Source organism: Ochotona princeps, chromosome 7 (genome assembly GCF_030435755.1).
Source record: "Ochotona princeps isolate mOchPri1 chromosome 7, mOchPri1.hap1, whole genome shotgun sequence".
Taxonomy (NCBI): Eukaryota; Metazoa; Chordata; class Mammalia; order Lagomorpha; family Ochotonidae; genus Ochotona; species Ochotona princeps.
In genome coordinates, this window is record NC_080838.1 from 40,675,490 (window position 1) to 40,689,140 (window position 13,651).

The following is a 13,651-nucleotide window of genomic DNA, read 5'->3' on the forward strand; positions in this document are numbered from 1 at the left end:
ATCCCCATGTGGAGCATGCTCTGAGGGTTCTGCTCAAGTGGTTTTGTTAGTTCTGGAATGTCCAAGAGTTCTGCTCAAGTGGTTTTGATAGTTCTGAAATGCTGTTGATCTCGCCAATCCAAGGATGAAGAAATTCTTCCAAGGTCCATTTACTGACACAGTCCACCCCAGAGTCTCCATTCACCCAGATATTTGCTATGGCTGGGGTAGTTGACCAATTTGTTCTGCTTTGCAGATGTCCTCTGCAGGCCCCAATGAACCACCATATCCTCCATGTGCATCTGATCATGCTGTCTACAGCTGTTTCTTAGCTACTTAGGAGGCCCAGTTCTGACACATGCACTCCACAGTCAGACCACAGATCCTGTGATTCTCGCATTGTTGGAGTACTGAATCCAGCAGTTCAATTACGGGGATCCCCACTGAAATCTCGTTTAAGGTAATCCCAAACCTGACTCGTGTGTGTGCTTGCCAGGACAGTGACCAGCTCAGTCTGTCACCCAGTCCAGCCCATGCACACACTGGTAGTTGCAATTGCTGAGTCAGTTCTGTCTCCAGTTCCGTCTCTTATGTAAACCACAACCCTGCCCACAGCACACTTGGCCCTCATGTACAACAGCAGGAACTACAGCCTACTTGAAGAAATTCCCCCAATATTCCCTACCTGGCCCAGCCCCAGCCCTAGTTCCTATGCTTGGTGGTATGTGCAGCAGACTGTTCAAATCTATCCTCACATCCCATTCAATTCTCATATACTTCAATGGGCATTGAAATTTAGCTCAACCCAGACTACCCTACTATTCAGCCCATAGTCACACCAGAGAGGGCCATGCCTGTCTGGCTAGACCCACCACCCCCAGCCCTGGTTCTCATGCTTACCAGTGGGAGTTGCAGACCCTGCAAAAGGTGCCCACAGTTTCCCCACTGGGCCTGCTCCCAAATCCTAGATCATGCACTCTCAGATGGTTCTGTAATCTAGCTTGACAGCCCCCAGCACTTGCTAGATGATCCTGTGGCAATGTCCAATAAGCCTGCACTTACTCTGGCTCTTGCCTGCACCAGTGGATACAGTCAGTGAGCCCAGCCAGACTCTCCCTGCAATACAGTTCACATGCAGGCCAACAGGTGTTGTAAAACTCTGCTGAGCCTGGTCTGCCCCTAGTTCCAGTACTCACACTTACCAGTGGGACTAGTGGCCCAGAAAAAGAGTCCCACACCCCACGCTCATCTGGCATGACCCACCTCACTTTGGCATTTGCCAGTGCTGTAGCCTGGCCTGACCCAATCTGCCCCCAGTTCCAACTCATGCCTAAAGGTGCCAATTCCCAGCCTAGCCAAGCAGCCCCCAGCCCCAGCCTTAATGTGGACTGGCTGGTGTTGTGGCCCAACCTGGCCTGGCCTGCATCCCATCCTGGTTCTCAAATCTGCCAGTGGGTGTTATGATCTGGCCCAGCCTGGCCTGCCCCTAGACCTAACTCACACGTATGCTGGCAGGTACCTTAACCTGGCCTGGCCTGGCCTAGGCTGCTCCTAGCCTTGGCTCTTGTGCTCATCTGCACGGACTGTGTCCTGATAAAGGAGTTCCCCGAGCTCCTCTATCAGGTCATCTCCCAATGGCAGATCTTGTGCATACTGATGGGTCCTTGGCCCAGGCAGACTTAGTCTACCTCCTGTCCTAACAGAAACGGTGGCCTTGCCTGTCCAGCCCACACCCATTCTGGTTTTTACTGTTGGTTGTTGCAGACCAGCCACACCTGGTCTACACTGAGACACAGCTCTCACATGGCTCAGCAGGTGCTAAGACCTAGCCCAGCCTGTCCTGTACCCACCCTGGCTCTCATAAGCACCAATGGGTGCTGGAGTCTAATCCAGTTTGGTGTACCCCATACCCAGTCCATATCTCCATGCCTACGGACACTGCGGTCATGTCCAGCAGAGATCACTGCCCCCATTCCAGCTATCACACTCACCAGAGGGAACCACAACCCAGCCACTACATAATCCAGCTTGGCTATTATCCTAGCTTCCCAAATTGTCCTGTTCCAAGTCATAGATCTTGCTTGTGCCAGTAGTTTCTCTGACCCAGCTCAGCATAGCCCATTTTCCATCCTGGCATTTGCCATCAGATGCTGCAGCTTGACCTGTCCCAGCCCACCCCCTGTCCCAACTTTCTCTGATGGGTTCTGTAGCCTAGCCCTGTCTAGTCTGTTCCCATCCCTACCTCATGCAAACCAGTAGGTGAGATAGCCTATCCCAGCATACCCCATACTCCTTCCTGACTCCTGCACATGCCTGTGGGCTAAGGTTGTTTTGGTCCTACTGGGGCAGGTTTTTAAGCTGTGTCATCCACAGGTCTATAGGTTGACTTTACTGAGCCCGGTCAGTGCCTTGTTCTCCATTTGCCATCACTCACAACACTCCCAGTAGTGAGTTTCAGTCCCATGCTGCCATGCTATGTTTGTACCATGGCCTTCACAGTCCCAGTTCCTGCACTACTACTCTCCACCCCCCAGTAATCCCATGTTGTGGCCATGCCATTTCTGCTCCTGGTTCCAGCAGTACCCAGAATTAGGAGACACCAGCTGTGACTTTATACAAGATCACAGGGTTATTGGTGGTGCCCATAGTACAGATTTGTTTTTCCTTTCCTTTTCTTGCTAGAACTTGCCAGCGATTAGGTCTATGGGCAACCCAAACCAAATACTTTGATGGGACTCATACAAAACCAAGTTGATATCATTTTCCCAGTGTGAGCACTAAGTTCTTCCCTGGCTTAACACATGCGCAGGTCACTGTTGTTCCCCCACACTACCCAACCCCCAGAGCCTTTGCCACAGAAGGCAAAAATGGCACCCAGTGTGACTCTGTTGGAGGTCTGGGCAGTGAAATCCACCTGTTCTCACACTTATTCCCTAGGACTCCACCACTCTGCTTCTGCTTGTGATAAGATTAAAAAATACGCAGGATCCACAATTCTGTGGGTGAATTCTATGGGTGCATTCCTGGTGAACTCCCCTTCCCACCTGGCTGCTGGTGGCACTCCAGTTGCCACTGGGATATCTATTCACCGCAGCACTACTCTGCCGTCTCTGTTGCTTCCTCAGGTTTACAGGTCTCCACATGTCCCTCTCAGGCTGTACTCTTCTGTTTCTCAGGATCGTGCCCTCTCTGCTTCTCCTTGGCCAATCCTCCATCCATTTTAATGTTTCCTAACCCTATTCTGCCATCTTGCCCTCTCCAGCTCTGTCCATTTCAGATATTTTTTTTTAAATGCAAGGATTTCAAGTGTTTTCCCCCTAAGTAAACTTATTTTCAAATTCCATTTTCTGAAAACTGTTGGAAGGACTACATATGTATTCTCCTTTTTTTTCTTTGTTTGATTTTATTTTCATGAGATTCTGTTCCTGTTGGGAAAGTGAAACGTCTTTTACAGGACAATGTTTTATCTTCTCAAAGAATGAGGAGGCAGTCACCGAGATGAGTTTAAAAAAGAGTTGAGAATTATTTTAATAAATACAGACAAAGCAAACAAAGTTGTGCAAAGCACATCAGATTAGCCTGGAATTTATAATTTTCAGAAAACAGGGTTTCAGATATTAAATATCTACTGTCACAGACAAGAAGTTAAAAGTGGCTTACTTTCTTTGAAGTAAGAACAAAATTTGAACATAATCATTTGTTCTGAAGGGCTTCAGTAAGAACATAACAAGAGAGCTTCAGGTTACAATTTCTCAGCCCTCTCTAACTCCATGAATTTTCTTTGGTTGGTTTTTGTTATAGGGTCCGCCTGGTCAGAAGGGGGATCAAGGAGCCACCGAGATCATAGATTACAATGGCAACCTCCATGAAGCCTTGCAGGTGAGTGAGTACTCCCTCTGTGAAGCTGACCCTGGTACCTGAGCAGGATGAGATGTGCATAAATGGGAGCCTTCACAGCCCTCTAATCTCAAAGGACTCCACTGCTTGAAGCCCTTCTCCCTGCTCTCCAAACTCATTCCCTTTTCTCTACCCCAGTTTATGTTCTTTGTCTCATAGCATTGTTCAGTCTTTATTTACCTCCTCCTATCACATATAATTAAGCTTTATCAGGTCTAAATGTTGTATCATTCTGGCCACATTTTCCTTCCTTGCTTAAAGAGAGATATTTGTGAAGCAACTTGGAGACCCATTACTTAGGAACCAGAACTGCTTGGTTTCTGGTCTCAGCTCTCTTTCTTCTAAAACGTGTGACCTACAGCAGTTCATTTCACTTATTTCACCTCAGCTTTTTCCATCCACCTATGAGGATAACAGTGACATATGCCTCATGGAGCCACTGAGAAGAACAAATAATAAAATATATGCTATACCTAAAGACTTACAACAATGTTCAGCACATTGTAAACCCTGTGGGAAGGGTGGACTGCCACAATTCAGTTTTGTTCCATTAATTTAAAAATAGACTGTGTGGCTTGTCTCCATTTGTTATCCATCTTTTTTTATATTTCAGCTTCTTATAGATATGTCTCTATTATCTTTCTGTTGTAATTTTCCTTATGAAGGTCAACGACAATGTGAAGGTCAGATCTGCTCTACTGACTGACTGCCTTTGACTTTACTGTGACATATCAAACTACTTTCCTTCTAAAACTCTTTTGTTTTTGTCTGTCTGACTTTATATTTTCATTTCTCCCATTTTTCCGCTCTCTTTCCACTCTGCTTTTAGTTTCTCTGCCCATGCCTTAAATTTTGGCATCTTCACATGTCTGATTTTTTTCTTGGTACAGTCACGTTGTATTCTTCCACCTTATCACTACCAATCCTTTTTATCTCTGGATCTAATAATCTCTGTACACCTCCAGCTATGAATGTGAATCTGAATTCTACTGGGAATTCTGCTGTGACTACACCTTTGACTTCTGGTCTTCCACTGATACAAGCAGTTATTCCAATGTCGGGCCACAAATCCTATGATTTTTCCTGTGGCCAGAGTTTTGAGTCCAGGGGTCAGTTGGGCGTCCCCCAAAAAACCTCACCTGAAGTAATCCTAGACCTGATTATGTGTGTCATCTGGTGCAAGAGCTGGTTCAGTCTCTCAATTTCACCTTCCTATGCACACACTAATGATTACAGTTGCCTGGTCAGTTCTATCTCCAGCCCCATGCCCTACGCACACTAACAGGATTTGCAACCTACCCCAAGCTAGCCTGCCAGATACCTGGTCCTTGCACTCACCAGCAGGAACTATAGTCTAGTTGGGGTGAATCCCAATAACCCCCACCAGGCCCACCCTCAGCCCTGGATCTTGCATGTGCCAGTCAGTGTACTCAGCAGACTAGTCCAGACCATCCCACACCCCTTCCAGCTCTTCTATACATCTATGGGTGCTGCGGCTTATCTCAGCCTGCCCCACCCCATGGCCCAGCCCACATGTATGCTTACAGATATTGCCACCTTGTCCAACCTGGCCCTCCCCCATCCCTGGCTCTCATGCTAACCAGTGAAATCTACAGTCCATCAGAGGAGTGCCCACAGTTTCCCTCTAAGGCCACTCCCAACCTCAAATCTTACACATTCCGGGGGATACTGATACAACTTGCATCCAGTGCTGGCACTTGCCAATGGATGCTGCAGCAAAGCCCACCTGCCTGCACTTGTCCTGGTTTTTGCATGCGCCAGTAGACACAATGGCCTGGCCAAGGCCATCCCACCCTAAACCCATCTCACAGGCAGGCCAATGGTTATTACAGCCTTGCCCATTCCAGTCCAAGCTCTCAGACTCCCCAATGGGAGCAGTAGTCCAGTGAAGGATTATCCCTGCAGCCCCCCTACCAGGCTCACCCCCAACTTAACATTTTGCATGTTCTAGTGAGTTTACAGCCCAATCTGGCAATCTACCCTCCTCATCTAAACATTGGCTGGCAGATGTTATAGTCTAGCTCTGCTCAGTTTGCCCTCAGTCCCAGTTTGTGCTGGCAGATGCTCTAGCCTAGTTCAGTTTGGTCAGCCCCCAGCTCCAACCTTAATGTGGACTGGTGGGTGTTAGGGTCCAACCCAGCCTGGCCTGCACCCCATCCCAGGTCATACCTGCCAGCAGGTGCTGCAGGCTGTCCCAACCTGGCTGGCCTCCCAGGCCTGACCCACATGTATGCCAAAGGGTACTGTAATCCAGCTTGGTCTAGGGTGCCCCCAGCCTTAGCTTTTGTGCTCATGAGCGGGGTCTACATTCTAATGGAGAAGTTTCCCCAAACTCCCTTATCAGAGAAGTTCCCCAGTCATGGATCTCCCACGCTCTGATGGGTGCCTGGTTTGTCTTGCCTCCAGTTCTGGCATTCACCAGTAAGTACTGCACCCTTGCCCAACCAGCTGTCAATAGTGGATGCTGCAGCTCAGTTCTGCCTGACCCACCCAAAACCCAGTTCTCATGTACATCATCAGGTGCCGCAACCTAGCCCTGCCTCTCACACACCAATCTCTCTTTCTCACATTAAGTTCCATATGATTATAAACCAATCAGTATCTGTCTGTCAGTAGATCAATTAGCTACTGATTATGTCTCAACTTATTTATTTATTATTCTCTTGGGACTGTTACAGGAATTATGTGAGTTGATAATAATGTCTTCTCTTTGAAACTATTTGTTGGTTTTCCAAAAGTAGTATTCCAGTGGATTGATTCCACAGTAAAATTAGTCATTAGGTAAGCACAAGATTGAGGTGATATGCATTTATTCTTTAATTCTGTAACCAGGAATGAATATTCAGTTTCTCAGATTTCATTTTATGATTGACTCCTTTAAAAATCTCTCCACAAAAAAAAAAATCTGTCCAAAAAGCTCTAAGGTTATTAGTTAAGGAGCAGCATATTACCACATTACAAATATAAAATTTTACTATTGCCACTATTGAAATTGTATTTACATGAACATGGGTATAAACTACTTATTTTTATATAAGTTTAGATTTCCACAGTTAGCAGTGAAACCTGAGAATGAAAATTTCCATCACCATGTAGACTAAGTCTGTTCTCTAATACAAATCACTGCTGACTTTAGGCCATTATCACTATGTGAATGGAAGAAAATAACCAGTGTAACTATGAAGAGAATCATATAAGCATCTCAGGAAATAAACCACAAAACAACCTGATAGACTCCCCAAATTTATAGCCGATCTAGCTCACTGCCCATTTTCAACATGTCTCACTAGAACGTGTCTTTTTCAGTCACTACCCAGAATTCTTGTTTTCAAATCATTACTAGAGTTCAAGAGAGATCCCTGTTAATTTCATGTAGCTTTAACTTGGAGGAGCCAGATACAAGAAATTCCAAGAAAACCAACCTCTTTAGGTCTTGCGTATTTATGTATGTGTCTGTGTACTAATGCATTCAGATGGTGATCAAAACTATTTGTATGTGCTTGTTGAAGTTGGCTTAGTTTGCTGTCGCTTGTTCTTCTGTTGGCTGGCTGAGCCTTAATAGGATTGTGATATCTCACAAACACAGTTATTTAGCAAAATTATTAAACGCTCTCAGTTAGTTTAGTTACCATTAACATTCTATAATTAGGCAGCTCATTATAAAACATGTTGTTATCCTGACATTTACAAAAGAACTAGCCTTCAATTCAAAAGGAGAATGAATCCATGTATGACACGTATTGGAAATATCTCAGTTCCTACTTTAAATTCCCTTCCGTTTGTAAGGTTTTATGAATCTACTTTATAGTTAGAAATACACTAAGAAGTTGGAAGACTATGACAAAGAAATTATTTCCACTCTTATAATTTTCTAATAGTTTTGTTTAAATGACTCAGTTGTACTGTAGGAGTGAAAGATGTATGTTGTCATAACTATAAATCTGATTTGTGCTCTAGGCAAATCCCTTAAGAGCAAAATATATGATACCTTATGTTACACTAACACAGATTTAAGGTGGTATACTATCCTGGACCCTTATTTTTTTATATATAATCTATTTTATTGTGTTGTTGTTGACAATCTTTTCATAGTTAATTACAGTTAAAGAAAGAAAAAGAAAAAAAAAGGTTCAGGGGGATAGGGAAGTGGGCAATACTATTATGTCCATATTGTTTCCATCTTGTATCTGAGGTAAAGGAGGATATTGAGGGAGAAGCCCCACCCGGTTTCCCGCCTACCCCGAGTCCCGGATGTGGGGCATGCTCTGAGATATGTGCTCGAGTAGTGTTAATAGTTCTCCAGTTATGAATCGCTGCCAGTTTCGCTCGATGAGGTCGTCCACTGATTGATATGGCTGGACCCTTATTTTTTACATATATAACCTTGCCCCCAGTTTGAGACCATTTTCCCTTTTGTCTTAGAAATATTGATTCTTTTTCCCTAATGTAGTCTCACTGAAGTCATAGTGGCTTGACTGACTTTATCATGAAATGCAAACTAGCCATTTGTACACATCCATTATTGTATCTTGTTCTAAGGAATGATGACACCATGTCAGTGGAGACTCAGTTCTTGAAGTGAAAAGGTGAAATAATGTTAAGATTATTAACAAAAATAAAAACAGCGACCATGGCTTTAATCCAGGAGTAGAATGAAGTAATAAAAACAAAAGATGATGTTAAACCGGCATCCATAAGCTTGCATGTAATTGTGTAACGTTTTTCAATGACCAGTATGCTTGCTTGAAAGTGCTCTCTTCTCTATAGTTTCATAAAGAATATGGACCCATTATAACTTTTAGAGAAAGATCTAAGTTAGAAAATATAAATTCCTTAAGAAAAATCACAATAGGGACTTATGTGTTAGAGATCCATCTTTTAAGACAGTATATTTCATTCCAGTTCTCTAGTTCCATAACAAATTAAACTTATTCTCTGTGAACTAATATATTTAATCATGGAAGACATACCCCCCAAAATTAATCATATGTTAATTAACCATGGACCAAAAGAGAAAACTCACATTGTTGAATATTTTATTCTTTTGTAATCAGAGTATTCTCCAGATTAAACTTGTCCATAGCAGAGTTTCTTAGCTTAAATTTATTCTGCCACCTCTATTGTATAATGCTTTACTACACATGCTTTCAAATCAGGTAAGATGCAATTTTATCATTTTCTTCATCCATGAATTTCTTAAATTTCCAAAAATAGTTTTTAAGAACCTCTGCAGCTAGCTATACTGTGTTAGTATCTTATCAGCTCCTGGATAGAGTCAGATTTGCAAAAATATATTCAAAAAGTTGACTTTTTTTTTTTTCCAAAAATGTATTGGTAACTGTCTTTGTTGATGCATTTTCCCAACAGAGGATTACCACCTTAACTGTCACGGTAACTCCTATTGCATGATTTCTGTGACCTTATGTTTGGTGTTGATGCATGCCAATCAGAGTTATACTAATGTAGCAATTACTTTTATCTACACTTAGTTTGATGTTTTTTAATATTCCTGATATTAATTTTATGTTGCCTTCTTATATTTGCCCTAGTTGAATCACTTTATTTGTTAAATGAAAAAGCCAAAAAAAGAAATTATTCTTAATTTTCTTTATAGTCGTCTTCCTTAAGCCAGTAACATGTTTTCTTTTTTCTAAAGGAACGTGGTAATCAAGGCATTTAGGGTGTAAAGACTAGGGATGTTCCTAGCAACACAGATTCATATTCGAAAACTAATTCATCCCAAAAGGATGAGTGTGGGGCCCAGCAGCGACTTTGCATTGTCTTCCATACCCAGCCTGAAAACATAATCAGTGTAATTTCTACCTAACATGTTGACATTTGGGCATGTCATTGTGTAGTCCTTCTAATTATGTAATATTACTAACCAATAGCTGATTGTGACAGAAATAATGGAGATGAGATATGTGGGGTGTTTCTTTTTACTAAAAATGAATTTTAATACATATACTTGCTACTTTTTAAAAATGTTCCTTTTCTTGATTTAGGGGCCCCCTGGACCTCCAGGACCTCAAGGACTGCAAGGGCCAAAGGTTGTTCCATAATTATCTGTTTCCATGTACATATATGATGCAAAGAAACCTGTATTAAGTATATGTATTCTTAAAAATTACGCTAACAAAATGTTGAAGAAGCTGAGACCAATAATATTGCTTCAGACACTGAAAAACAGAAATTGAGGTCTGGCCTAACAGGAGAGGAACAATTAGGAAGAAAGATAAGAGAATTAGGGGGAAAAAATCAGTGGCATTGAATTGTCGGGGAGGACACTGAAAAAAATTGAGCATTAAGTGAAAAGCAAGTTCTGCAGGAATTATAAAGGAACACTAATTATAGCAAACTAAAAAGAGGATTGGAGGAAATTTACTGTGACATGAAGAAAGATCTTTCATGTATTTATTTTACTTTTTAATTAATATTAAATTTTATCTAATATGTTATGACATTCCCCTCCTCTCTGCCTTCCTGCCTCCCTCCCAACCGCCCTTGCTTTACTCTGTACCCTCTCCCCATCTTTAGCTTTTGAGATAGCAAAATCTAGACTGTAGAAATCTTAATGTTTTACCAGATAAGAAGTTTAGCAAGTAAAAAGCAAAAAGACCTTCATTTATTAAAATTACACAGAATGGCTACAAGCAATAGTTGAGTAGAAAAAAAGTCTATTTCACCCATGTACAATAAACTATAAAACAACCATAAAACTTAATTATTATTACATCCTTAACTAATAATTTGACAAAGGTATAAACATAGTTTCATAAAACTATATTTGCTATGATACTGAAACACAGAGACATTTTATTTTATTTACTGGATGACAGTCTCAGTGATTTTTTTTATTATTATTATTTACCACAACACAGTTTTATAGATATAGGGTTTTTTTTTCTCTCTCCTTTCCCTTCCTTCCTTTCTTCCTCTCCACTACCCCTCTTTCCCTGCACTGCCATTAGTCTCTAAATTATCAGAATCTTTAGTTACAGGATTAACTTTCTGCCATTTAAATGTATTGTGACATGGTAGCTACAAGTAAGGGTTATTACTTTTGGTTTGTTTTTAAATTTAGTCCCCAAGTATAAGGAGGCCATGTGTTATTTCTGTTTCTGGTTTATCTCACTCAATATAATATCCTCTGATTGAGTTCCTTTTGCTGCAAATGGTACAATTTCATCCTTTTATAGCTATTGTGTTTATATACCACATTTCCCTTATTCCTTCCTCTGATGATTGATACCTTCATTGATTCCACATTTTTGCTATTGTGAACAGAGCTATTATAAGCTTGGTGGTGCAGGTATCTCTTTGGTTTATTGTATTCAAACCCTTCAGGCCTATTCCTAATAGCAGGATTGCTAGACTATATGGCAAGTCTATTTTTAGTTTTTTAAGAAGTCTCCACACTGTTTCCCACAGTGACTGTACCCATTTGCATTCCCACTAACAGTGTATAAATGTTCCCAAAGAAAGATATTTTGTTCCAGTTCTTTTGTAATAAAATTACAAGATAACCTTAGCATCATGCACTCATAAATGACTCTTGAGGAAGCATCATTTAGTCCTTTTGATAAGCAATCCCTTTATTATTTAGGTTCAGACATTCTACCATTTAAATATCAGAAAACATACAAATCACAAGCAAAAAAAATCTGGAATTACCTACAGATATATAAAATTTGCTAATGCAGTTATTTTTTTCCCTTCAAATTCAACTGAATAATTCAAGCATGTTTGATCAATTAACACATGGCCAATGATTCTGGCTTTTCAGAACTGAGCCATACGTGTTGAAATATGACATTCGTCATTGGATTCTTGTAAAAGATTCAAGTGGTTTTGAAATTCATCTTTTGTTTATGATTCTTGAAGCAGTTTATTTGCTAAGTCCATCACACAAGGAAAGCAGCTTTTGTACATTTTTATTTTCATATACAGAAATCTAATGCATGGAAGAAATTTTTTGATTACATAAAGAGGCAATTGTTAAAATATTACTGAGTTTCCTCTGTGGAGTATATTTAGAACATGGATCCTAATTGCAAAGTGGTTTCATCAACTACATTAGTTAAGTTAATATGTTGTAATAATATGTGATTTAGGATTTTTGAAAAAGATTTATTTTTTTTAATTCGAAAGGTAGATATACAAAGAGGAGGAGAGACAGAGAGGAAGCTCTTCCATCCGATGATTCACTCCCCTAGTGACCACAACGGCTGGAGCTGAGCCAATCTGAAGCCAGGAGCCAGAAGCTTCTTCCAGGTCTCCCACATGGGTGCAGGGTCCCAAAGTTTTGGGCCATCCGACTGCATTCCCAGACCACAGGCAGGGAGCTGGATGGGAAATGGGGCTGCTGGTATTAGAACCGGCGGATCCAGGCAAGTTCAAGGCAAGGACTTTAACCACTACACTATTGTGCTGGGCCCGTGATTTGGGATTTTTAATTTTCTGATTCCCTGTTACATTCTGGTCCCTAAGATATGTAACACAAAACTTTGTTCTTCCTGCCTACTTGAATCCTTGGTTTTTAATGTCCTGGTGAATTGGATTAGGTGACCTGGATGGAAATCTGCAGATTTCTATGTCCTTTTTCTTTTTTGTGCAGTCAACAATGATCTAAGTTTCTTGATTTTCTCCTCACCTGAGTAAGTCTCCAGAATCCAGAGAAAAAATAATTTTTCCAAAGTTAAATATGTAAGCCATTCCCTGAAAACTTCAGAAACTTCCAGAGCATATTTCTAGAGTCTGGAGACCTGCAGAAGCCCCAACAATCTCCTTTCCTTGACCCAGTGAGACAAGAAGGACCACCTAGATAAAAAGGGTGCATCACTAAAGCCCATATGCCCCTTACTTTGTAATCCAATTGCTATTCATTTTAGTTACTCATTTTTTCAAATAGTTGAAAGGCAAGGACAGAGGAAAATATATAGACAGATCTTCCCACTACTGATTCACTCCCAATGAAAGGACTGTGGAGATTTTTAGAGGACTAGCCATTCTCCCTTATACCCAACCTTGCCATCCTTCCCAATATGCTGTCACCCCAACACCCACAATGGGTTTGTGTTCTATATCTGGTGTTAAATGTGCGGAGTCCATCACAGTTTCCATGATTTCCCCTTACGAAGGGTGGAATAAAGACAGCAAAGCAGAATCCAAGTTAAGTGTAAAACACATTCTCTTGTCTAGACCCACAGTCTCAAACTGAATGGAAACCTATTCAGTTAGTGTTTCTCTTTATCAAATACATCTAAGAATTTATCAGTTTCTGAAACATCAAATAACTTGTAAGCCACATTTGAGAGGTGATGGATAAATGAGTAACTCATGAATTATGTTTTTCTTTTAAACACGTGTGAGTCACATTTTAAAAGTAAAAGCTTAGCAAAGCAGTGATTACTGACCTAGAGTGCTGACAAGTTTTCAGACTCCAAATGAAACTAGGGCTTCGCCAGCTGCCTCCAACCTCAGCAGACTTGTTTGTGGCTAAGTAAACTTTGTTGCTGCCACAAAGATCAGGAAATCTGAAATAAGGAAAGGCTATTTTTCCTTTTTAAAAAGTCATTTGTTTGGAACCACAAGATCATGCCTTCCTTAAATATTGGGAAGCTCAGATTTCAGGCTGTGGCTCACAGCTCTTAACTATTTTTTTAATCAGGGAAGGGAGCTCTAGCCATTTTAATACTGTGTTTTATAATGTCACCAAAGGAGTTTTTCTAGAAAATACAAACTCCTTGGAAGT

The 13,651-nt window shown here is 41.2% G+C and overlaps 1 protein-coding gene across 1 annotated transcript in view; it reads left to right on the forward strand.

Moving 5' to 3' along the window:
* The window catches only part of COL25A1 (collagen type XXV alpha 1 chain), a 460,541-nt gene that overhangs the window by 421,174 nt on the left and 25,716 nt on the right, over positions 1–13,651 (forward strand). Inside the window, exons 22-23 of the mRNA XM_058666694.1 lie at positions 3,781–3,858; positions 9,903–9,947. Of these exons, the coding sequence (XP_058522677.1) occupies positions 3,781–3,858; positions 9,903–9,947 (123 nt within the window). The remainder of the gene's footprint in view (positions 1–3,780; positions 3,859–9,902; positions 9,948–13,651) is intronic.